General features: G+C 32.6%; 1 protein-coding gene across 2 annotated transcripts; it reads left to right on the top strand.

The window, feature by feature from the left end:
- Positions 1-663: 663 nt before the first annotated feature.
- On the top strand, positions 664-24,964 carry peo (pendolino). 2 transcript variants are annotated; one of them, XM_067287750.1, is made up of 8 exons: positions 664-936; positions 14,073-14,263; positions 15,265-15,329; positions 15,839-15,939; positions 21,280-21,368; positions 21,752-21,850; positions 22,795-22,963; positions 23,709-24,964. In XM_067287750.1, the coding sequence occupies exons 1-8, from the start codon at positions 919-921 to the stop codon at positions 23,802-23,804; spliced, it is 828 nt and encodes a 275-aa protein (XP_067143851.1). In that variant the 5' UTR covers positions 664-918; the 3' UTR covers positions 23,805-24,964. The 2 variants fall into 2 exon arrangements, with proteins under 2 accessions (XP_067143851.1, XP_067143850.1); XM_067287749.1 differs by having other exon boundaries at positions 665-936; positions 14,070-14,263.
- The last annotated feature ends 770 nt before the right edge of the window (positions 24,965-25,734 follow it).

Here is a 25,734-nt window from a genome sequence, read left to right as displayed (position 1 = left end):
GTACAATACACAATAATGATGATTGTTCTTTGCCGAAAAGTTCTTTAGAATTACTGTATATTTTAGTCTTTTGAATTGAGATACCGAAATAAGGGGGCGGCGAAATTTTCCTCCGCCCCGAGCGGCTGACACCCACGCTACGCCACTGCTGTTTACAATAATAATATATAATAAATTGTTTCATTTATGCTGCTGAAACTATTGCACGCACTTTGCAGCTCACAAACGTCTTTTCATCCTTGATAACGAAGAAAAACTGGTCATTTCCGAGAGAATCGAATCTGGATCCTCCCGCGAAAAGCTTTACACGTTAAACATGCATACATATTATAAAGTATATTCTGTTAGAGATTTATCAATATAAAATAACCAAAATAAATTTTAATAAAGTTAGAAAGACTTTTAATTCAAATTACTAAAAACAGAAAAATAGTATAAGATTATACTTTACAAATCTACTTCTAGATGGCACTGTACCGGATATCGAATTAAACTTATCAAAGTCTTTTTTTTACAGTAAAATGATTTTAATAATTCCGTAAATAATGTATTATTTTGTAACATATACTTTAGTCGTAATTATGGTTCCTCATAATCTACAATATTAAAAAATTATTGAATAAGAAGTTTATATATTAGCCACCAGATGTCTAAAGCGTGTAGATGAATATAGAAAACGGAAGCAGTGGGATAGTGTACTTCCGATATCTATGACGCGTTTAGCCTTGGGTCGTGTCCTTTTAACAATCTTCTCCATTGTTTACTAATCTCGTATTTCCGGTAAATGGGGCGTATGCCTTAAACATTAAACTCAACTCTGCTGTATTAAGTTCACCGAATTAAGATAATGTATGCCATTTAAAATAAGCAAGAAGAAAGTCGAGAGCTGTTATGAGTTACCATCAACAGTAAACGACAATGGCTCAACACAGACAGGTAAGTTCTGACGAAAATTAATATTTTTCATTGTTTTTTTATGAAGAATTTCGCTGATAATTCACTTCTCCCGCTTCCACGTGATCACGTGATGCAGGTGTGATGAAATTGCACGTGCAGTTTGGCGGAAAATGATTTATTTTTAGAAAGAAAGAAAACAAAAATGTGCTTCTAAAGATGAATACAGTTACTGTTTTTTTTTGTTTTTTTGATATTTAAATGTCATTAAATTAGTATAATTGAGTGAAAAGATAACAAATAATTATATTATTTTCAAATTTAAATAAATGTATTAAGTGATTATCTGTTTATCAACAAGCTTTGATATGTGTGCAGTTAATGGTGTTTATTGATACGATACGTTTGTTGCTGTTATCAATATTAAATATGTTTTTAGTTCAAACAAGTGGGATTACACAATAACTGTTAAGATTTAAGTATTGTATGAATTTAAATTTTAGTTTGCTAGAAAACAAGAAAATCTGTCGATTGTTGATACAAATGTAGCTCTGAATGAGGCTGTTGGGACTTTACCGGAGCTGTAGATCATGCTGTAAAGGGTAATAAAGTCAGAGGAATTGTTGGTCTTCATGTAATCCTTCACAAGATATGAGAAAATTTCGTGGTCCAAACCTCTCATTCGCAACTGCAATTTTGCCTAACTGTTTACAATATGCTCCAGTAATTTAAACTGCCAAAATTGTATTTTCTTTTGAGGATGCTTGAACCCCAACACAGATGTGAAAAAGGTGAAATTGAATTTGGATTGGTTGTAAATAAAGTAATTTTCAGTCACTTTTGTATGCTTTTTATATAAAATACTAAATTTTGGACTTCTGATAACTGGGCTAAATGGTCTGGATCTGCCAATATAACATCTTTCTATATTTAAAGTAGAAATTATATGAATAAGATTCTCATTTTTGTGTGTGTAATTTTCAAAAATTTGTCTGTTTTTATTTAAGTTATGATAAAGTACAGTTGAAAATTAGATTGTGAATATGAGAAGCATCAGTGATTAGAAACAACCCTACCTCTTGTTTAGATAAGCTTTTAACAAACTAGGAAAGATGAGTTATGACAACCTTCATGTTCACCTGGATTATTTAACAACATACCTGTTAAGGAAGCTCTTCAAATATAAATGTAAATACTATTCAAACTGCTTTCTTCAGAGCAAACAATTCTTAGAAAATTCTAATACTATCATGCTATGCGACCTTCAAGAATTAACAAGAGAAAAAAGAGATAAGATACCAGATTTCTGTTCTTGACTTTTGATATTGAGCTTACAGCTTGAAACTTAAAAAACTTCATTTGGAAATTAGTCAGAATTGAATCAATATTAAACGTTGCGAAAAGTTCACTGAGTTCAGCGTTATATTCACGTTTGCTTGTCGCAAGTACTTTCGACGAACCTTACTGTCGTCGTCTTCAGGCGAGTTCGGTATTTGCTGTAATATTGTTGTACCGACATTTAAGAGATGGAAACTGCAAAAAACTTCTTTTACAACTTGCTGAAACTAAAGAAGCAGTGGCACAAGCAACTTGCACAACTTCACTTCTTGCTAAGCTGCAGAACGCAAAGGGTGGTACCTAAGTCTAATTTACGTTCGTAACGGCTTTGGTAAAGCTTTATGCGTTCCATTCTGCATCGGTTTTGTGTCTTTTTAAAGTTTTTCGGCAAATTTACGAACTCGCCTGAAGACGACGACAGTAAGGTTCATCGAAAGTACTTGCGACAAGCAAACGTGAATATAACGCTGAACTCAGTGAACTTTTCGCAACGTTTATACGGTCTTTGGCGTGAATATTGTCGTACCGACATTTGAATCAATATTAAGAAACGTCCTTAACAAGTAATCAGCTTTAAAAAATAATCATTCTGGTGAATATAATTATCATAATCCCTGATTATATCTGTTTTTGTTTTTTCAAAGTTATTATCTAAATAAGCAAAAGGTTTGACTAATCATTGATGCTTCTCATATACAGAAAATTATAACTTTTGTCTTTATTTTATACATTTTATCTGAATGGAAATAAAAGCAAGATAAAAATCTTGAAAAAACAAAATGAGAATGATGTTTTCTTAATTTCTAAACTTAAAAGACAATTGACATAGAGCCTGAGAGTGCAAGAGTTTTCTATTAAGTTTTCACTGTGAGAAAAGGTTTTAATTTTTTTTAACTTTTTACCTCTTCAAACATTATTTTACAATTGAAGGGTTTGGGTCTAAGATGGCAAATACTAATAGTATTTGCTAAGATGTAAGAAGTATTAGCTATTGGCATGCATTATAACATACTGATGGATATACTAATTTAGTATGTCCATTAGTATGTTATAATGCATGCTAATAGCTAAATAGCAATTTATTTCAATTTAAATGCTATCTGGACTTTACTCTGATTATAGTAAAATAGCAGAAAACTTCTTAAGATATCTAATTTTTTCATTTTCTGTAAACTTTCATTATGGCACTTGTCGTCTTCTATACCCAAATCCTTCGATTAACATCGTTTCCAATGATCTGTCAATATCTTACTATTTGCGGATTACAAATACCAATTGTTATTGTTGTAGTAACAATCTATATTTATTTATATTAATTATGATAATTTTTATGCAAATGATTTGTAAATTAAATGAAAATATATTAAATAAATTTACTCATTACAGATTTAATCTAGCTTGGAATAATTAAAATTAGCAATTTATTATTTTAACTATAATCTGATATGATCTATATTTTCTATCATTCTCTTTCTATTCAGGATTAAGTGTGACCCATATATTAAGAGTCTCAATTAGGCTTCCTTTTCTATAAGCTGATTGAGTTATAATGTCATACATATGAAAGTAATGTTCAAATTTAAAACATTTGTCTACATCCATTACATCTATTTTGCAAATATTAATGTTGTTTATTACAGGTTTTATTGTGTTGTGCAGATATATGCTTAATAAGATATAAGAATATAATACATATAAGAAAGCTCTTCAAATTTAAATTTAATTCAGAATTTTAGGTATATGGACTGAAAATACTTGGTTTTTAGAAAGTTTAGCATAAATTTAGAAGGATACAAGATTTAAAACTTCAACATTTGATTGTCCAGATACAGATTTCATTATCTAGTGACAGAAATCAAATTTATTTATTTGTTTCATTTTAACACTATTCTTCACAATTTATGTTCACAGCATATTGAAACAGTTACCTTGTATTCACTTTCATGTTCAGAATACATTCCATAATGACCTGACCTTTCTTTTTAGGCTACTTGGCTGCCAAAGTTTCATAAATGACAGAAAAATATCCAATTAAAAATTATTTTATTCTTCAATCTGAGGATTTTTCTCTGGGTTTGAAGAAAACTTAGGGATCCCTATAAAATTAATGTTATTTTTATTAACAGAAAATAAAATCTTTAAGACTGCTTTTTATTAATTAAAGAAACATTTTATATATTTTGTTTGTTTGAACAAAGTTAGCAAAAGGGCCTGTTTTACCTTCGGACCCCGTACTATTTTTTGACAGCCCTGCCAATGAGTTTGAAGACTGTAACTTTTCTGTTCAAACTATTTTAATGCATTCAAACTGCAAAGGTCAGTTAGCCTGATGATGCCTTTTCAACACAGACTTCAACATTTTCAACATTTGCTTTCTTGTAGTTTTTTTTCTTGGATATTGATTGTGCGTGTAGTGTTTGTTTAAATGTAATGATGGTTGGACTTCACGCCGATAATTGGATAAGCAAGAAACAAGAAAATTATCATATGATGCCAAAGCTCTAATGCTGTTAGATTAATTTCAAAAATTTTGCTCAAAAAGGATTTTAACCGTTTTTATCTACCTGACGAAGACAGAAATAGTTTTGTCGAAAGCGCTAGTAATTATAGCGATATTTGTACGTAGTTTAACGCCCATATGATAATTTAGTGTTTGGTTAGATATGCATTGTTTGTTTATTATAACTCTTATTTGAATGGCTAGGTGGTTGTCTGTAAACTGTTCCAACAGGTTTTAATGTGTTCTTTGAGTCAGAGTATGGCATTTTTTGATCGATGAGAAATTATTTGTACTCTAGCACACTGCCTTATATATTGTGAAGACATTAGCTCTATTTGTGGATATTATGAGGGTTTTTTATACCTATTATAAGTTTGACCAGACCGACAATAAAATGGTCAAGTAGAGAGAGCGAGGTCCTGACAAAAATGCCAAACCACAGAAGAACTGAGACAGTTTTAAACCTAGGTTTGTTAGAGTGGCAGACCTGTGTCTCTACTGCCTTCTGTCATTCAAGAGTCCTTGAAATAAAGTTGGGTAGATCCATCAACAAGAGAGTATTGATTTATCATTATTATTGTTTGAGAGAATTCTCAGAATGTTTTTATTATAATCAATGTAAATTAAATGGCACAAATGGTTTATTCACTTAATTTATGCAACTCTATCAGAGATTGCTTTTGTTTCTAATAAACACTAAATATCAAATACAGAACAAGACTAAATAGTTTTGTTGTTTAATATCTTTGATAAATTCAGATTTCATTTTATATTCTCCCAGTTGTTATGTATACAGCACAGGAAAGTATTGTAAATGTGCCAAATTTGACTGGGTTATTTTTTTTTTTGCAAATCTTGATGATTTTAGACCCCCTGAATCCAAAACAGTAAAAAAAAAGGGAGGAAAATTTTGTGTGCATGCATGTTGGTGTCTATTTCATTTAATATCTCAGGATGGGTTAAAGATTAAAGTCATCTTATGCAAAAAGAGTGATGTAGGTGTTCTTGAATGAAATCACTTAAATAGAAATAAGCAAAGAGCCTAAATATAGGAAATTTATTATGAAATACAAAAAAACATACAAAACAATTGAAAATACAGTACTGTAAGCAAAAATTTAGAGAAGAAAAAAACAACTTCAAGTTTTTGTGAGAAATTTATCAATCCTGGATTGCTTTATAACTTTGCTTTTTAAAATTTTATCAACTACAATTTTCTTTGCTTGATATATTAGCATAAGAACGTCAGGACAGCTAGTAGTCGCATAGGAAGAGGCTATTTTCTCCAGCATGATATGCTGGAGAAAATAGCCTCTAGCAAACTTCCTTGTGGAATAAAGGCAAGGGTTTCTCCTCTTTGTTATTATATAGGTCTCTTTTATCTTCCCTTGTTGTTTGTACAATCTGTCATTCTTGTAACCAATGTATTGTTGACTTCATGGTATGAGAGGTTGCTCTGTCTTGTTGAAATAGAAATGTTTTTTCAATTAAAGTCCCTGCTGATGGTATCATAAATGTTTCTAAGATGTCTTGATATGTCTGAGCAATGACACGTTCCCGAAGAAGGCACAGTTGTCCTTCGCTGTTAGCACTCATGCATTCCCAGATCATGACAGATGATGCAAACTTCATTGATCTGTTCATACAGTCCTTTTCAGAGGCCTGTTTGGTTGTTCTCCATGCCTTGGTCACCACAGGAGAGACAAAACAGGGATTCATCACTGAAGAGAACATTATTCCAGTCGTCTTGTTTCACACGAGCCTCTCTCTGCACCATCTGACACGCACTTGTCATTTTTTTTGTTAGAGATGTCCTGGGAACACGGCAGTTGAAGTGCAAGTCGTGCAACCTTCGGCATGTGGTTCGGCTACTAACGTTCACTCCAGTTGCTCTCCATTGTGCATACAAGTGTTTAATGCTCTTAAAGCAGTTTCAGATTGTACACTTTCCGATTTGCGACTAAACACAACAATCCTTCTCAAGTTTCTCTCATCTCTTGCAGTCGTTGCTCATTTACGTCCACATTTTTGGTATTTATTAGTTAAAACTTAAACACAGTTTTGGTGTTTCAGTACTCTAGAGACTGTTGGCTGCAAGCATTTTACATAATTTGCAATTTCTTTTTGTGTTCTTTCTACTTTGTGCGAGGCTATGATAGTATTATTAGTTCTATGACTGATGTTGTGCTTACATCCCATGTTGTACTGTTATACTGCTCTGCCCAGCAATATTTAAATTTGCATTACAATTTAGTTTTTTATGATTGTTTTTGTTAACATTCTAATTTTTTGTCATGGTCAAACTGTTATTCTAATTTTTTGTCTAGGGGTTGTAAACAGTATCTCAACTTTTACTTTATGGTAGTTTATGTAAAGAAATGCCTTTTGAAAGATATTTTTGCATAAGAATATTCATAACATTAAGTGAAAAATCTTATATTTAACATATTTAAATGTAATAGTAATAATAAATAATTAATACTTTATAATTTAAATTTATGTAATATGCTATGCTATTAGGCAAACAAATGCTTTATGTAATGCATATGTGCATGCTTTCACTTAAAAACAAATGAATGTAAATTCAAGTTGTAAACATGATGATAATATCTTAAAAAAAACTTCAAAGCGTTATTTGAAATAGCAACCTCAAATAAATATCTAATTGTTATATGGTGGTGGTGATTACCAATTCAAGTTGTCAAAGAAGACAGTTTGTAAATATTGACTATATTTAAACATTATTTTAAACTGACAGTCATTTGCCATATATCTTATATATACAGTCGAGTCCACATAAGTCGACACCCCAAAGGGAAGTGGAAATGTGTTGAGTTATTCCATGTGACGACTAAAGTGAAGTTGGAAAAAAACCACAAAACTACAATTAGGAAAATACAGTAGTGCATTATACAGTAGTATAGGCTTACAATACATTGTGTCCTCCATTTACAATTACTCTGTAGACGAAAAACTGAAAAATTCATCTAGTGTTGTTTGTTTTGAGCACTTAACTGTCTCGATTTTCTTTTTCAACGATCACGAACGCCTTGAAAACATCATCTTCACAATTGTCAATTGTTGGCAAGTAATGTCTAAGGATTCTTAATGCCTCTAGTGCAGTGGTTCCCAACCTTTTCTAGAATGCGGAACACTTTTGTGAGCAATTTTCTTTAGCGGAACACTTACTTAAGTTAATATGAAATACATAAGCTTGTCATCAGTTATTTTATTAGAATTGAGCAGTTATAATTCAAAATCTCTACTCATATTATTAACGCCAATTCTAAAACAGGAAAAAATATACCTAAATAACTTTAATGGGAAACTTGTGTCTGATGTTTTTTACATATTTCATTCAGTTTTTATCATTGCCTTTATCTTATTCGAAACAGTAGTACACTCCATAAGTACGAGTCGTACATATATATTTAAGTTTATGAAAATTTTATGATTTTAATTTTTTGATATTTGGCGGCTCGAATACGATTGTACACTTTCCGATTTGCGAATAAATCTGCGGAACACTTGGGAGATGCTTACGGAACACCAGTGTTCCGCGGAACACCGGTTGGGAACCACTGCTCTAGTGTGAAAAAATGCAAAATTGGATTCTGGTGTGACGTTGATGTAGATTGTATATTTTCTTTTTGTTTATCTGTTGTTATTATATACATAAAAATACATAAAATGTTAAGGCATTTTTATTAATATGTCTATATATATTATTATTATATTATTAAATATATTAATAAATAAATCGACTTCCCCTCCTGGAAAAAAGAGTTCGCACCACACGTGCAGAGTGAATTCATTTTTTCAGGAGGGGGTGACAACTTATCAGAGTGTAGGACAGCAAAAGTATGTCGACTTATCCAGTAGTGACGAGTTAAATGGTGTCAAGTAAACCGGAGTTTTTTTTAACATTAATGCCTATGTAAGTCAGCCGGGACCACAGAAAACTCACTACTCACCAACAGTGTTGAGTTATCCGGGTGACGACTTATGCGGAGTCGACTGTATATGTATATATATATGTAAGTTATAATTTATGATTTGTAGAAGTTTCTAGAATTTACTGATTTCTTTTTCTGTTTTGTATATTTTGTCTTGCCAGTCTTGTTGATTTATTTTCCAAAGGGGTAATAAATATAGCAGGAATAGAAGTGAAGATGTATATACTAGATATAAGGTAAATGAAGGCTGCTAATGTGTGTGTGTGTGTGTGTGTGTGGAAAGAATGCTGGGGAAGATTATTTTTCAATGTGTGGATCAGAAAGAGGAAGATAACCATGACTTGGTAATGCTGAAAATTGAATAACAACAGGAGAACAAAACTCCGTGTTCAAAGAGTTCCTGACAGAAGGAAAATTGCCCAACACCGTATTGTTTCAATTTTATGCAAACAAACCCTCCCAATATTGCCGAGATCCATATTTTGGGGCCAGAAGTACAACTGTCCTGCTTGACCTCATCTCTTTTCTTTCCCTGTATTTCCATCATTTAGTTTTAAGTTAATTTAAGAGATCACAAGTGAGTAATCCCTAAATGTTTGTCACAATTATTGTAAGCTTGTAACAGGATTGCAAAATAAACCTTTGTTTCATACGACCTTTGTATAATTCTTTTGCAAGATGGAAACACAAAATTATACTGTATATAGCTGTTACAAGACCAAAAAAAAAACTGAAACTTTGGAATATAAATAATGAATATGGAACGTATATATTTGATTTTTAACTTCATACTATAAATATTTTCAGCTGCATAAACACAATATTCATGTACTTTTAAGATGTGCTTTTTATTCCAATGCATGAGCCTGTAAAATGTAGAAGTATTTATTTAGTAGTAAAGTTATTCTGCATATTTTTTAGTGTTTTGTATTTGTAAAAAAAAATGTTCAGCAGCATCAGTTATCATGTTGCAAATGAAGGTTTAACGTATTATTTTGATGTATATGTGAGTGATTTTACTTGATACATTTTTAGTTGTAAATAAATTTTATAAAATAATTTGGAGATTTGGTAATAAGTTATAAAGCTGTTTTCTTTACAAAATAAATTAGACTTCTGCTTTGACTGCTCAATTCGTATGGCAAGTTCTGTTATGACTGGTGTTGGACCGACTAATTGTCATTATTTAGTATTCGGCACAGCAAATTCGGTATTTGGTTAAATATTAAACAGACATATTTAGTATATTCAAACTGAATATTTTTTCAAAGCCAAAGTATTTGGCTAAATAATGTCATTATGTTTGGCGAGAGAGAAAAAAGGGGGAAGAAAAAGAACATTTAAAATCTCAGATATTTAAAAATATTGCTACTTATTCCTTTTTTAAAAACAAATGTAACTTTAATAAATGATCTTGAGCAAATATTTCTTAACAATCACAATTCAAGAGTGATCAATTGTAATGCAGAAACAATGCTTCTGCATTTGTAGGAAGTAAGTGATATTTTGGTTGTCACAATTACTCCCAACTTCACTGAACATGTCTTGAGGTTGTTTTTTTACTTTTCATTATATAATTATATGTTTATATTTTAGAAAAATTATCATCTTTATTATTGAAACAAGAGGCTGCCTTTTACCTTATTCTAATTCTTAGAATCTAAGCCTGTTTCAGACAGTTTCAAATAAATCAACTGATATTTAACGGAATGTTTGGCATTTTGCGCTTGGAGAGACAAGAATATTCGGTGTTTGCAACAGTAACATCTAAATATTTGGCAGCAGCATCCAGCTGTAAAATAGCCAAATCGAACCAAAATCAAAAATGTGAGTTTAATAACGCTAAATGAGAGGATGAGATATGATGAACTTGAATTAAATATTTTAAATTAAGGATAGTATTTTTTTTTAATGTAAAATTTATTCAATTATATAATCAAAGATATTAAATAATTTGGTTTTTTTGAAAATATTTTAAAAATCTTTATCTGTACGTACAAATTAAAATCAGTGAAATAAGTTTTGCAACTCGTCGAGGCACTTAATCTGCTTAATTTAATTAAATTGGCGGAGTAGTTTCTCTTAATAATAATGCTTAATATTAACGATGCATAGATTCAATTTGTTTTTGATTTTCTTTAGAATTATATTCTGGTAGATATTTTGTAAAATCATGCAATGTGAAATTAGTGCATGACTTTGCCTAAAAATATCATAAAATTTGATTATTCGTGGAATGTTTCGGCAGAAAAAATAAAGTGTCATTTTATATATGGAGTAAGACTAATTTAATTTTGAAAAATATAAAAACAAAATTTAAAATACATATAACTTGTTCTGAAAATATTTCTGTATGCTTTATAATTTCTTCATTGTGCCATAATTCTTTTTTTATATCTCGTGTGTGTATACCTTGAATTTTTGCGTGTAAAAATTATTGTGTATGCGACAAATTTTATATCATCGTTAGATCATATTGGCTAGTTTGATAGAATGTTGGGTCAATTCTTTAAGGTAAGTAAGTCTATTGATGTTTAATTGAATTTTGTCAATTTGCTCATGTTGATTTTCTATTTTTTTTTTTTTTTTTTTTTTTTTTATGAATGACAAGTAAGTTATTTGTTTTATGGTTGAAAACCATGGCAGTTATATAAACATGTTTTTGTGGCTTGTAGTTTTCATTTGACTGAAATGACCTGTTATAGCAATTTTGCATCATTTTCTAGATCCCATAAGTGCTTTAACTGAAACGGGAAGTTTTTGTCATGAAATCATAAGTAAATGCCTTTATTTTCCAGCAGTTATTCTTTCTGGTAAATGTTTTCATTCTGATTAATAGGTGTTCGTCAGGCTCACAAGAGTAATTGAAGTGATCTTGTAACGGCTGTTAAAACTCCAAAGAGTTTCAATTTGAACTTGTGGATTTAAATACAATGTGTTCTACAGAGAGTTAAGAAGATATATTTCCTCAACTGAATATGTACAAATGACAATTTTTACAGATAGCCAACAAAATAGGGTGGTTAGATTCATGTGCACGAAACTAGCAAGAACATTGTGCTTAGGTAAAACAGTTAAGATTAAGGTGACCAGATTTTAACATTGGAGAAATGGGACAAAATTGATGGGGGGAGTGGTTGTCTTTTGAAAAAAATTGTTCTAGATCAAAAAATATTTTATTATCAAAGAATGCAAAAATTGTATTGTGTTATATTTTTTTAAAATTTCAACATATGTAAAATTTACAAATATAATAAACTTATATACTATTATAAATATTTAAAAACTCTTTATTCTTTTTTCGTATATTTCTCAGTCCAGTGAATTTTTTTTAGTAGATTGCTGTCGTTTAAAATGTCATTAAATTTTTTACAAGAGTTTGTTAAATTATATTTCACACGTCATAATATAGCTTTCAAAGCGATAGAACGATGCAAACTGATGTGCTTACTCTTGCTAGTAGCTAGCTTTCTAAGGTGGCTACAGACGAGAGCTCTGCGCCATGCAACATGCAACGAACAAAATTTAGACATCCTGTGAACACGAGCTGTTCCATTACTGCAGCTGTGCACCCAAACCATTTATTGTTGGTCTTTGCCATGAACACAAAGGGTTTTGTCAGTGCACCATTCTTTTTTTCCAATCTCACATGCACCTTAGTACTGATACATGTGATGCAAAATGATCTTTATGAATCTTAAACATAAGACATAAGTTTAAGTTTTTGTCAATTATGTGTCATAATTTTTTCAAAACTTGGGACTTCTTTAAAATACTGCAGGATGCAGGACAAATTGTTAAAAAGCGGGACGTCTGGTCACCCCAGACAAATTCTCAGACTGTTTGCCAGTGCAAAAACTCGCAAACCTAGTAACATCTGAGATCTATTGTAGGACAAACAATCTCCCTGATTATGTCCGGCCATACTATGTAACCATATTATGGTTACTAATTAATAATTGAAGCAGAGCATTAGTGAAACTCGTTTACTCAACTCTCACCCCATATGAGTCATTCGAGGTCGCCTCGATTGGCTCATATGTTGGGTAGGAGTTGACTAGGATATGTTGGCTCTATTTCTTACTGCTTGGGCATCTTGTTTCAGGCCTGGCCAAACCTGTAATAGAAAGATCTTAGTGTCTGAAAAAATGAAAATTAAAAATAAAAGTGAAGTATCAGAAACAAAATTGTTCTCAGAAAGAAGTGTTAACAGGTTCACTCTTTCATACTAACGAACAAAACAAATAATAATTAAAGCAAAATATTATTTACTTCATACTAGGTGACACAAACTAAATTAGGACGTGATTGGTTAAAAATGTTTTGAACACTAGTTGTGAAAAGTCATTTGGCAAAAGTCAAGATATTTTCAACTTTTAACAAACTGGTCAAAAATTTGCCAAAAAGGGTCAAACTGGCAGTTCATATCTGCTTTGTAATGCTTTATATGCCAATGTTAACCTAGCTTTATCATCATGCATTAGACAATTTGAAAACAAATTTGATAGCAATATAATACCAAAGTATCAATTGAACTTTTTTATTTAAATCTCTCTCCTGGTATTTTGGTTGAAATGTTTTCACAAGTGCACATTGACATTGTTTATCAAACATAAAATGATCAGGAAATAAAATTTCAAAGAACTTCTAGTGATAAATTATTTTTTTGCACAGAAAGCCAATAAAGATAAATGTTTATATATTTGCTATTAGTTTTCTATGTAGCTTGACCTTTCTGAACAGTAGATATAATTTATTAGTAATTTATTTATTGAGAAGGCTAACTGGCTATGCAACTAAGGTGGCAGCCTATTGCTCTGGGGACTCTGCATCCAATTTGGACAAGTCAAGAAACCCCCAGGAGTTTTTCAGGGTTCATCCAGATATATTGGGCCCCGTCCCTCGCTGCCCGGTTGCCTCGTTGTGGGCCGATTTAAACTCGTAATGGGTGTACCTAAAAGGCCCTCTTAGTGCCCACAGGAGGGAAAAAGTTTAAAAAATATTCAGTTATTTAGCTAAATTTCAGTTTAAATATTGCAAAGTGCACATGTGGTGGTGTTATTACATAAATAAAATTTATCATTACATAAAAATTCCATAAATTTTGAATGAAAATATTTTGGAAAATATCCGAACTTTTATTAATGCTTTCTAGAAACTTTTTGAAACTATTTTCAGGTTAAAGCACTTACGTAAAGATGTCAGAAACTTGGGAAGTATTTCATTAAGATCTTGAAAATGAAAAATTTTGCAAAAGTATTGACTTAATTAATCATAATTATTGTTCAATAATTATTTTATTTAATTCAAATTGAATGTATATTCAATAAAACTAGGGTTTGTATTAGCTTTAATTAATTTTTTTAAATATTTTATGTTAGCAGGCAAAGTCGGAAGATGGAAACGGATCAGTGTGTAGCAGTCAGAACACTGTCAAAAAGATACTTCCGTCCGTTCCCGACACCGAAACGCACCTGAATACTTCAGTGAAGAGGATAGAAAGAACGACAAATAATACCAAAGCGAACAAGAGTTACGGTCCATATTTTCTCGAATACTCTCTGATGGCTGAGTAGTAAGTGAAATACCTTAATTGTATCAATACTTAACATTTTTAGAAATTCCAACCAAATGAAAATCTATCAAATAATGAACAACTCTTGTATTTGGTTAGATGTATTGGTAAGTCAATGTACTGTATTTAGTGTCTGTTTTAGAATAATATCAATGATGAACTTTTTGTGTCTCATAAATAGTTAGTTTTTTAATTTCCTGGCTATTATAAATAACAGAGGGAAAGTATAGTGATTGGTCAAAAGAAATGACCCCCCAGATTTTAAAATTTTTGGAATCGGTATCTTGAAATGAAGAGAAATGCAGAAAAATTTGGGTTTTCCTGTATGTATGGATGTTAGTGTGTGTCTATGGGAGGGCATGATTTTGTTTACCCTCTTTGAAGCTTAATAATACCTGTGCTTTTTGTCAAAAATTTCTGAAATTTTGCAGGGAGGTTTGCTTATTAGGAGGATTGATGCTATTAAATTTTGGTGGTTAAGGAGAGAGTGGGGAGATCAAAGGGGTCGTTTGTATCTCCAGTAGATTGGACTTAATTATGATTTTACTTGTTCTTAGCATTTACTTTTTTTTATAATATTCCTCCCTACCCTCAAGATTAAGCCTTTTCCATTTTATAATAAAAATATGAAATGTTTTTAATAATAAAATATCATAACAGATGGTGCCACACATTCAGTTTTAAATGTTGCTGGGGAAGTTAAGTAACTCGTTGCTGGAATTTAAAAAAAATTCTTTGTGGCTTGTGGACATTGTCTTTTTGCTGTGTTCACTATGGGTTTGGCCAGAGTTAGCTGGCCAAACCCATAGTAAATAGCTAGTTTAAAATTAATTCATTTATTTTTAACTTTATTTTTTTTTTTTTGTACAATTGAAGATATTGTATTAATCAATTGTACTGTTGAATTATAGATAAAAATTATTGTTATTCTGGTTTTCTTTACAATTATATGAATAATAATTAAGTAAATTGCTTTACTATATACATTTTTTTCTTTTCAGTGTTCTCTTGCAAAAGCAGCAGCTGCCTGGCTTGTATGTTGTTCCCTCTGCTGGATCAGCACTAAGTACGTTCTCTGTATACTTTAATTTTTAATCAGTATTCTATTTTAGTGAATATACTGTATATACAAAATTTAATGTCAAAAGTAAACGTTTTTCTTAAGTCATTAACATTAACTAGGACATAGCCCAACTTTGTTGTATTGGTGATGAAAATGCCAACCTGCAATTCAAACTTTACAGTAAATTCATGCAGCATGAGTATTTAGTTCCAAATAGAGATTCATATGAACAAACTCATAAATTTGACTGGCTGACAACTCAGTTGTCGAATCACAGATCCGCTTAATGTATAAATTTAATTGTGATAAATTTAATGTGATAAATTTAATGTATAAATTTAATGATTTAAGTGACAAAGTTGGCTGTTTCAGTATAGTTTTATTATGAATTTTCATAAATTTTTTGAGAAATTGGCTGCTGGCATACAAAATATGACATATGACTAATAGTTAGTTTAATAATAATCTGTAGTTGCTTGTATAAATTTATTAAATTTTTCTTTTTTTGCTAGAATGGTTTGGCGTCCTTTTTATTCGTAATGGTCTCTACCAGGGTGGTGTATTCAGGTTCACGTTATACGTTCCTGATAAATACCCAGATAGTGATCCGCCGGTAAGTTTTTATTAATAAATATATAACTGTAGAAGAATGATTAAATCCTTTACTAATTTGAACAATTAAAAAATAAAATATTAAAATACAAAAAACTAATTAATAGATAATTAATTGATAGCAGAAAATAATTTTCTAACAAATTAAATTATGAATCTAATCAGTCAGTTGATTTTTGTAATAAAAGGATCTCTTGGTTTATGAATGGCCAAATTAATAATACAGTAGAGAGTCGAAAATCGGAATCAATTGGAGACTGGGGTTGTTCCGATTACCCATTATGTACGAAAAAATACATTAACCTGTCCGATGTTCAAAGTTTTTCTCCATTGCGTGTCACTTTGTGTTGAATTTTCGTCGATTTTAAGCCTAACAAAAATTTTTATAATAATAATCGAGGCTATTGTATCGTTAAAAATTATTTCTTTATTTTGTACAAACAAAATAAATATATTGAAGAATATAAAAACATGAAAATTATACTTTAGAAGTAAATCTAGTATCAAAAATGTTCGATTCAGCACGACACAGTCCGACTGAAAATCGTTCCGATTACTGGCGTTCCGATTAATGACTCTCTACTGTACTTCCAAACATTTGTACTTGTTTATGGATTTCTGCCTTGTCAAGTGACTGGTGGCATAGAATTTTTTAGGTTTTTTTCACATCCTAACACTTAAATAGGGGCCAGTTTCCTATAGAAAATTCTCTGAAGGATTCTTTATTTAAAATTTACAGAGAAATCTGTTCACGATTGTCCATAAATTAAGTATCTGCATACAATCATGGAACACCGGGGATGTAAACCACACTTTCGGGAACCTCTTGCCGATGTTGGACATAAAACGAAAAATCATCGTTAACGTTTTTGAACTTGGTAGTTCTTCTTCAGACGGTTAAAAAAAACTAGGAACGCAGATCGAATAATGGAACAAATTATTTTTAAATTGAAATCAAATGCTTCATGATGCAGCTGGTTGATCGGACATGCGCATATGGTGCGAGTAGATGGCGATTAAAGGTCCGTGTCGATCAGGGTCTGCCAGGCAGTGGACAAATTGAGTTGTTCTTTATAGTTTATGCAGGTGGTGGCGTGGCTGTGTTTGTAAATGGAGATAGCCCCCAACCACCTCAGGTGTTCAGGGTGAGGTGATGTGATAAGCCTGCCTTGGTTGAGGGCCGCTTCGATGTCCGGATCGGTCGCGTAAGTTGAGAGAGCCGTAGAATCTCTCCCATGGAGAATATCCGCATTGTGCTCACGTATTCTGATTCCCAAGGATCTCTTGGTTGAGCCGACATAAACAAGGTTTCTGTCAAACCTGTGATCCTTAAGAGGTATGGAGTAAACGCCCGGAAGTCTGTTGGGGTCGGGGGAATCCTTCCTGTTACGGAGGATGTCCAAGATGGTGGGACATCTTCTGTATGTGATCTTAATACGGCGCTTGTGGGTGATCCTTTTATATAACGACGCCATGTACGGATTATATGTGACAGGGATCCGTGTCTCATCCTCAGGTTGATTGCCGAGACGCGAGCGGATGTCGGAGATACGTGCTGTACAACGGTGACGGTTAATTAATCTATTAATAAGCTTGTGGTACCCGTGGATGGTCGCTACGTGTCTGATATGTTCCAATTCGGTGGTCAGTGCTGCTGGAGTGGACGAATGCGAAAACGCCCTCTTAATTAACGTGTTGAAAGCGGCGGACTTGTATTGGAATGGGTCACATGACCCAACCGGGATGTAAAGAGAGGGCATACCAGGTTTATGGTAGACCGAAGTTTGTATAGACGGTCCTTCAATGCTGATGTTTAGATCCAAGAAGTGGACCCCCGTGTTGTTAGCTTGTTCCAATTCTACGGTCAAGCCATAAGGGTTGTCATTAACCGCTTCTACAAATGCCGACACATCAGGTACATTTCTCCATAATATGATTATGTCATTTAAAATGTCTTCATTTAAAATGTCATTTCCAAAACGGTGATAACTACAGCGCACAACCAGGTGGATGCGGCTTAACAACATAACTTTGGTCAGAGCAGATAAGTCTAAGTCATTGGTACTTATGAAGCGTTCCACTTATGAGCGAAATCTAACAGAATACCTTAATCTCACGCAATGCAACAAGGTGGGAGATGATATGGTAGACAAACTACAATCTAGTGTCAAGAGACTAGCCCGTTCGAAGCTAATTAAACACCTGGAATTATTGAGTAACATTGTTGTTGATTCCCCTGACACCCCCAGGCTCTTCGCATTCGCCAAGACCCATAAACAAGGTCGGCAACTACGACCGGTGGTGGATAAAGCTAGAGCTTGTACTCGTAAACTTGAGAGGGGTGCACACTCATTGATAGCCCCCCTATTGGATGGCTACTCGTACAACATCGCTAACTCGGCGGACCTCATTTCTATCCTTAAGGGTCTTTTCTCTCCTCCAAGATTTATCACCGTTTTGGATTTAAAATCTTTATACCCATCACTGGAACTCCCCCCTGCATTTTGCGCTCTCAGGGACCTCCTCCTAGGAATTGTCAGAGACCGCACTTTGCACAAACAAGTGCTGGAGATGGCCCACATGTTGTGCTATAACTCTTTTTTCATGTTCAATGAAGCTGTTTACACACAAAAAAGAGGAGTCCCTATGGGGAGTCCAATAGCCGGAGACTTATGCGAGATGGTCATCAGACAATTGGAGCAAAAGGTCCTGCCGCACTATCTTCCTGACATCATCTTGTACAAAAGGTATATTGATGACATAATCATATTATGGAGAAATGTACCTGATGTGTCGGCATTTGTAGAAGCGGTTAATGACAACCCTTATGGCTTGACCGTAGAATTGGAACAAGCTAACAACACGGGGGTCCACTTCTTGGATCTAAACATCAGCATTGAAGGACCGTCTATACAAACTTCGGTCTACCATAAACCTGGTATGCCCTCTCTTTACATCCCGGTTGGGTCATGTGACCCATTCCAATACAAGTCCGCCGCTTTCAACACGTTAATTAAGAGGGCATTTTCGCATTCGTCCACTCCAGCAGCACTGACCACCGAATTGGAACATATCAGACACGTAGCGACCATCCACGGGTACCACAAGCTTATTAATAGATTAATTAACCGTCACCGTCGTACTGTAGTGGGTAAAGCCCCCCCATGTAATTATGTATATATTATCATATTTTATAAGTTAACGGTTAGCATTGTTTCCACTAACCCTATCGTTTATAATTTTTTACTCATTTTCTAAAATATTTTTCTCATGGCGAGTTTTGGGCAAGTGCGAGGTCACCCACCTCGTGTCAAAGGTGAGAAAGACGATTTTTGGCATTTGAGGGAGGACTACAAAAGGAGGAACACGTGCAGAGAGGGAGAAAGTCACCGATAAAGAAAAGAACAAGAGAGGGAGATCCAGAGTTGTGTTCGAGGACTGGAGTGATCAAGAAATAAAGTAGTATTTTTTTTTTATTTGGATGTTTCGTTCCACCGAAGGAGTTCCACATGGTCAGGTTATGTCCTTCGTTAATCGTAATAGACTTTCTAACTCGCCAAACAAAGAAGAGGGGTCTTCTTATAATACAACTATCCTATATTTCCTTTTTTTTTATCTAACTAACATTAGTCCTAGTCTAATTTAAGTAGGTTTAATTAGTACTGTAACGCGATTAAAACCGATTGTGAACCAACCGCTTTTGGGGCTTGAATGTTCAATCCATACTACATGCATTGTGGACAAAAGAAAAAAATAATCGGCTTGGCCTTTGTAATTTACGTCGACAAACGAATAAAATTGTTACTACTATCGCTTATTTGTAATACGTGTATATCCGTAATATTATTCATATAACGTGGTTTTCTTTAACCTGTCACACCACAGTACAGCACGTATCTCCGACATCCGCTTGCGTCTCGGCAATCAACCTGAGGATGAGACACGGATCCCTGTCACATATAATCCGTACATGGCGTCGTTATATAAAAGGATCACCCACAAGCGCTGTATTAAGATCACATACAGAAGATGTCCCACCATCTTGGACATCCTCCGTAACAGGAAGGATTCCCCCGACCCCAACAGACTTCCGGGCGTTTGCTCCATACCTCTTAAGGATCACAGGTTTGACAGAAACCTTGTTTATGTCGGCTCAACCAAGAGATCCTTGGGAATCAGAATACGTGAGCACAATGCGGATATTCTCCATGGGAGAAATTCTACGGTTTTCTCAACTTGCGCGACCGATCCGGACATCGAAGCGGCCCTCAACCAAGGCAGGCTTATCATCACATCGCCTCACCCTGAACACCTGAGGTGGTTGGGGGCTATCTCCATTTACAAACACAGCCACACCACCACCTGCATAAACTATAAAGAACAGCTCAATTTGTCCACTGCCTGGCAGACCCTGATCGACACGGACCTTTAATTGCCATCTACTCGCACCGTATGCGCATGTCCGATCAACCAGCTGCATCGTGAAGCATTCGATTTCGATTTAAAAATAATTTGTTCCATTATTCAATCTGCGTTCCTAGTTTTTTTAACTGTCTGAAGAAGAACTACCAAGTTTGAAAACGTTAACGATGATTTTTCGTTTTGTGTCCAACATCGGCAAGAGGTTCCCGAAAGTGTGGTCCATAAATTATGTAATGCAGATTGATTGGGTATGTAGATAATCATTACAGTGTATTACAAAGGTTGGGGTGTTTATAATAACATTATGTAATACTAGGGTAAGAGGTAACCCTTGGTAACAGAATGATCTGTTTTATGGCAATCATATTATTTATGTCACTGCTTTGTATAGTACATTATTCATGTAATTAAGAATGTAATGTAATGTTTGGTACTCCCTTGCTATTTATCATTCCTTACTACAATTAAAGGAGTTGATTGAGGATATATATTATGTAAATTTTGGAGGTGGGTATGTGTGAAAGTATTATGAGATTAGAGTAGTAATTGAAAAGTATAAAAACAGTTATGTGATTTATTGACAATCCCTGTTCAATGAAACTTTGAAGGGTAATGCTGTATTTAGGAGTACATGATACATCATGGTTTGACTGTGTGTGTGTGTGTACCAATTTTAGTACATAACCCGGTTCCGCTTTGGGCACTACCGGGTGTGTGTGTGTGTAGCCCACACATGTAAATTATGACAAAATATGACATTGAGATTTTAGCACAGTTACCATGTGATAATTATATTGTTGCATGTTGCCAACCAAGAACCACTTTGCTCTGCCTCTGTTTTTGCAAATATAATTTTGTATATTTTTTAATTAAAAATTTTGAACTTGAATTAAGATTGTAATTTAGTCTCCAATTATAGTTGCTGGTGTTTGAGCCGCCAATCTTCCATCCGATAATCGACTACACGACGGGAGAAATGGACATAAAGAATGCCTTCCCCACATGGAAGTAAGTAGATTATTTATTTATTTCCTTAGTTTGTGTGTGTAAATGTGTTATTATAATTGTTACAAATTTTGTAGATAAATTCATGTCATCATTTTTTATTTAAATCAAATAACAGCGGATCTCTTTGTAATAATCCGTAAGTATTATTTTATTCATAAGAAATATATTGAAAGACATCCAGTTAAAGCACCTTTCGCTTCGATTATACGAAAGCACCAATTTTATTTTTTTTTCTATTACTTAAGACTTTGTTTTCATTTGTATTCCAATTCCAGTCAACCATTTTCTCTTGCAGTTTTTTTTTAATTAAATTATTGCAATGTAATATGTATTTTTTTTATATGTTTATGGATAACTAAATATATTTTTCTTTTATATTTCAGAAAGAACGTGAACCATCTTTGGCAAGTGTTGCAGTACGCGAGGAGTTCCTTCTACAAAATCGAAACACATTCGCCATTAAATCAAGAAGCTGCTTCACTGTAAGATTTTACTGAAAGTTACTTACATTATCAAAAATTAAGATTGTATAGTGTTAAATTACTTCTTTTGGAAATGAGATTTTTGGAAGCTGTAAACAGTGCCTGCTCTAGATGTGATCAAACTGTGTTCACTTGGGGCACCGAGAGAAAATAGCCACTATTTATACGTTGATTAGCAAGCTAGGGAGTGTGCCAAAACATTTTGTACAGAGTGCAGATAAGGCTAGAATCAGTACTGGTTGTAAAATACTTATTGATGGTTGGATGGATGAGGGGGTGATGGTGGAAACCTCTGTATCTTTGTCACCTGTCACACTATTCTGGACTTGACCAAATTCATAATAGGCTTGATAAAGGCTCTTAATTGATGTAATTAAAATCGTTTTGAGTTTATTGAAAAGATTTAAACAGAGTAAAAATATTATTAAAAAATAAATATACAGTTACTCATATATCTTGTACAATTAAAAAAAACTAAGAATCAAGTAACGAAGCATTGCCAGATTCTAATTATTGATATACTTAAGGAAATAATGAATATATCTATTGCTAGATCAATTTCAAAAGCATTTCTGATATTTATTATATTAAGTCAGATTTCTTCCAGGTTAACTGGGAGAAGTCTGGTAATATAGTAGAATGATGATAATCCAAATTGCCAATTAATATAATTACAGCATGCAAGGAATATGAGCTTCCTCTCCTCTGTTCACAAAGTCAGTCCCTGCAGTTATTCCTGTTTGTTTCATACTGTCATTTGCAATTATTATTATTAACTGTTGGTGTTTAATGTTGTTTTTATTTGGTTTTTCAAGCTTATTCTAGTCTTTATGGACATTGTAACTGTTAAAATGTCAATTTTTTTTTATTAATTCAATTACATATCTAGCAATCAGATTTTCGATTATTTTTATTTTGACTAATATTCTTTAATTTTATGTTAGATATGAAAAGGATATCGAACTGTACAAATTAAAGGTAGCAGAGAGCATCAATCTGTGTAACGAGAAGCTCTACGATCGTCCAAACACAGATGATCCTCATGCCATACATTTCAGTCCGTGGGAATCGGCCGTACATGAGAATCTCAGAAAAAAGCTGACAGGAAAAAAGGTACATGTCTCTGGTAGAAATGAAAATATGTTGTAATGTCAGTTACAAAATATTTTATAAGTAAATTAAAAATTTTATTCATTTACATATACAACCAAGTAGCAAGACATGATTTATAGCTTTTGTATATTTTATTATTAAATTTTAACCAAATAAACAATGTTTTAAGTAAGCTAATTGAAATTAAATTGTAATAATGTATATATTAGAACTCAGTCAGTTCAGGAATATTCATCCATTTTGCTAGTAAAACCCTTGTCGGAGCTGCTGTATAGGAAGATCTTATCGGCCAAGATTGATGCACCATTCCAGCTCATCTCAATTAGGTTTAGATCCAGATGTATTCAAACACCGTTGGAATGGACATTAAAATGCATTGGACCTTATGAGGCAAAATCTGTCAGAGCTGCCTTAGTGGAATAATCTGTTTAGCATCTTTTGCATAGCCTTTGTTAGAAAAGTGTAGTAGTATTCCAGAACAGACCTAATAAACATTTAATGAAGCATACAGAAAGGATTGCTGCAGTCATTAAGGCCATAGGTGGGCCAATAAATTACTGAAATTTTCAAATAAATGCATTGTTTCATGTAGAAATGTCCAAATACTTCAGTTAATAGATATGGTTTTAATTTAGGTCCCATCAAAATTGACCCTTAACAGGATTAAAATTAATTGTTAAACATTCATAACTTATAATTTTTAAAAATATATAATAATTCAATATTTTTTATTATTTTTTTTCAGAAAGAAGAAGAACAAGAAAGCAAAAACGTGCAGAGTGGTGGACTCTCGTGGGTTCAAAATGGGACACTGAAAATATTTTCAAAGTCTGTATCATGAAACATTTAAGAGAGAATTACTAACAAAGGCCAACAATGATATTATTTTTGTCAAATTAACAACCAAAGTTCTCTCATTTTATCTGAGGATACCATAGCAGATTAAATTAATCTGCTTACGGATTGTGCGTCCAAATATAGATTTAAACTTTGATTTGTTGTCGATACATAGACATTTTGCATTTGTCAGCTCAAATGATGGAAAGAAGAGTATTCAGAATCATCATACAGTACAGAATTTCAGGATTTTCCCATCATTGACTTGCAAGTATTTTATCAAACTTTGTTTTGTGGTTTCAGAAATTCCATTTTAAATTGTTCCGATTTTCATCTGCCACTAACAAATTATCAGAAGTTCAGATTTTCTAATTCTTGTGTACAAATTCATTGAAACCCTTAGTGTTTTATCATCTACATAAATAATTTCAAAAATAATACATGAATCATTAATTGAAATTTTATTTATCTATTATGTAAATATTGCAAAATACAATAAAAAAAAACAGTTAATGCTGACAACAGTTCTGAGAAGTTACAATGCAAAATATTAAATATAATGTAATATATTGTGTGTTTAAACTAATATATTAATATAATATGGTTAAATTTCATTTGAATTTTGCATATTTTTTCTGCTAATATGTTTTGTGTACCAAAGATAAAAACTGTTTGGTTTGATTTTGCTGATTTGCAAAATTTTGTCATAAACTTAGTTACGTTTTTGTAAATTGCAAAAAGTTTGTAAAATTTAACAAAATTAGATTTTTTTAAAGGCATTCTTTTATTAATTTTGCACTTAGAGAATTAATCTTTATCACTGCATATTATAAGGATATGCAACTAAAGAATTTTATGTTTTTGCTCATAAAATTCCACATGTTTCTGTTGCAAATACTGTAACTTGTTTAACGCAACTGTTTTACATGTATTTACATATACATTTGAAGTAAACTGTATGCAGTTAATGCTTATGCTACATGATAAGAAATATCAATATTGGAGTGATTTTTGTTGATTTAATTACATTTATCCCCCTGTAAACAATGTTTCCATGGTTACAAATGTTCACTTAACTAAAAATTCACCTATTTTGATGGAAATTTTAAATAGTGTTTCTGTACATTTTAAAGCAAATTAAAAAAAAATGTATTTTAGAGCTAATGTTGTTTGTAAGGTTATATGTACTCATAATTGAGATGTGCACACTGACAAGTACAAACCATTTTACATTTTTTCCAATTCTGGAATTTTAAATTCAAGTCATTATCCATCTATGGTAACATTTCATTGAAGTATGATGAAGTGATTTCAATTTGCCCATTTGTTAAAATGTATTCTGATTGTGTACAGAATAGGATAGGATTATAAATAAATTTAGCTTTCAGCACAGGTTTTATTATGTAGTGTACACATTTTTATGCCACGTTGCCTCCAGAATAAGCCGCTTCCTGCAGTCATGTACTTCTATTGGCACCCGTGCCACTTTGCAGAACAGTCCTGGAAGCGGGACCATCAAGGGAAGACATGCTATGTTATAGTAGAAGTTACATATTCAATTGAAGAATTGTATTAAGATGTTTTTATATTTTTAGATGTTTAAATAATCCTCTGCAGACATCCATTCCATTCTTGATGCTCATTAAACTGGAGAAATAGGAATACATTGATTGAAGAATCTGTAAGAGTAATTATAATTAGTATTTACATTTAACTATAAATTTGATGACGTTATCCTGTTTTATCAAACACAATAACACACTTAATGCATATGGAAAATACAGATAGATTGCTGCACTTTTATTTTACCTGCATTCTACAGACATATGAAAGAAATGGCATCCTCCCCTTTATGAAACCAGACTTTTTACTGGAATTTATTGGAGCATATCCCACTTCAACACCAACACTAAATAAAGATCAACTTTATGCTA

The sequence above is a fragment of the Centruroides vittatus genome, unplaced genomic scaffold (genome assembly GCF_030686945.1).
Source record: "Centruroides vittatus isolate TY-2023 unplaced genomic scaffold, ASM3068694v2 scaffold_654, whole genome shotgun sequence".
In the NCBI taxonomy this organism is placed as follows: domain Eukaryota; kingdom Metazoa; phylum Arthropoda; class Arachnida; order Scorpiones; family Buthidae; genus Centruroides; species Centruroides vittatus.
The sequence above is the reverse complement of the archived record's forward strand: the minus strand, read 5'-3'. Positions and strand labels throughout refer to the sequence as shown.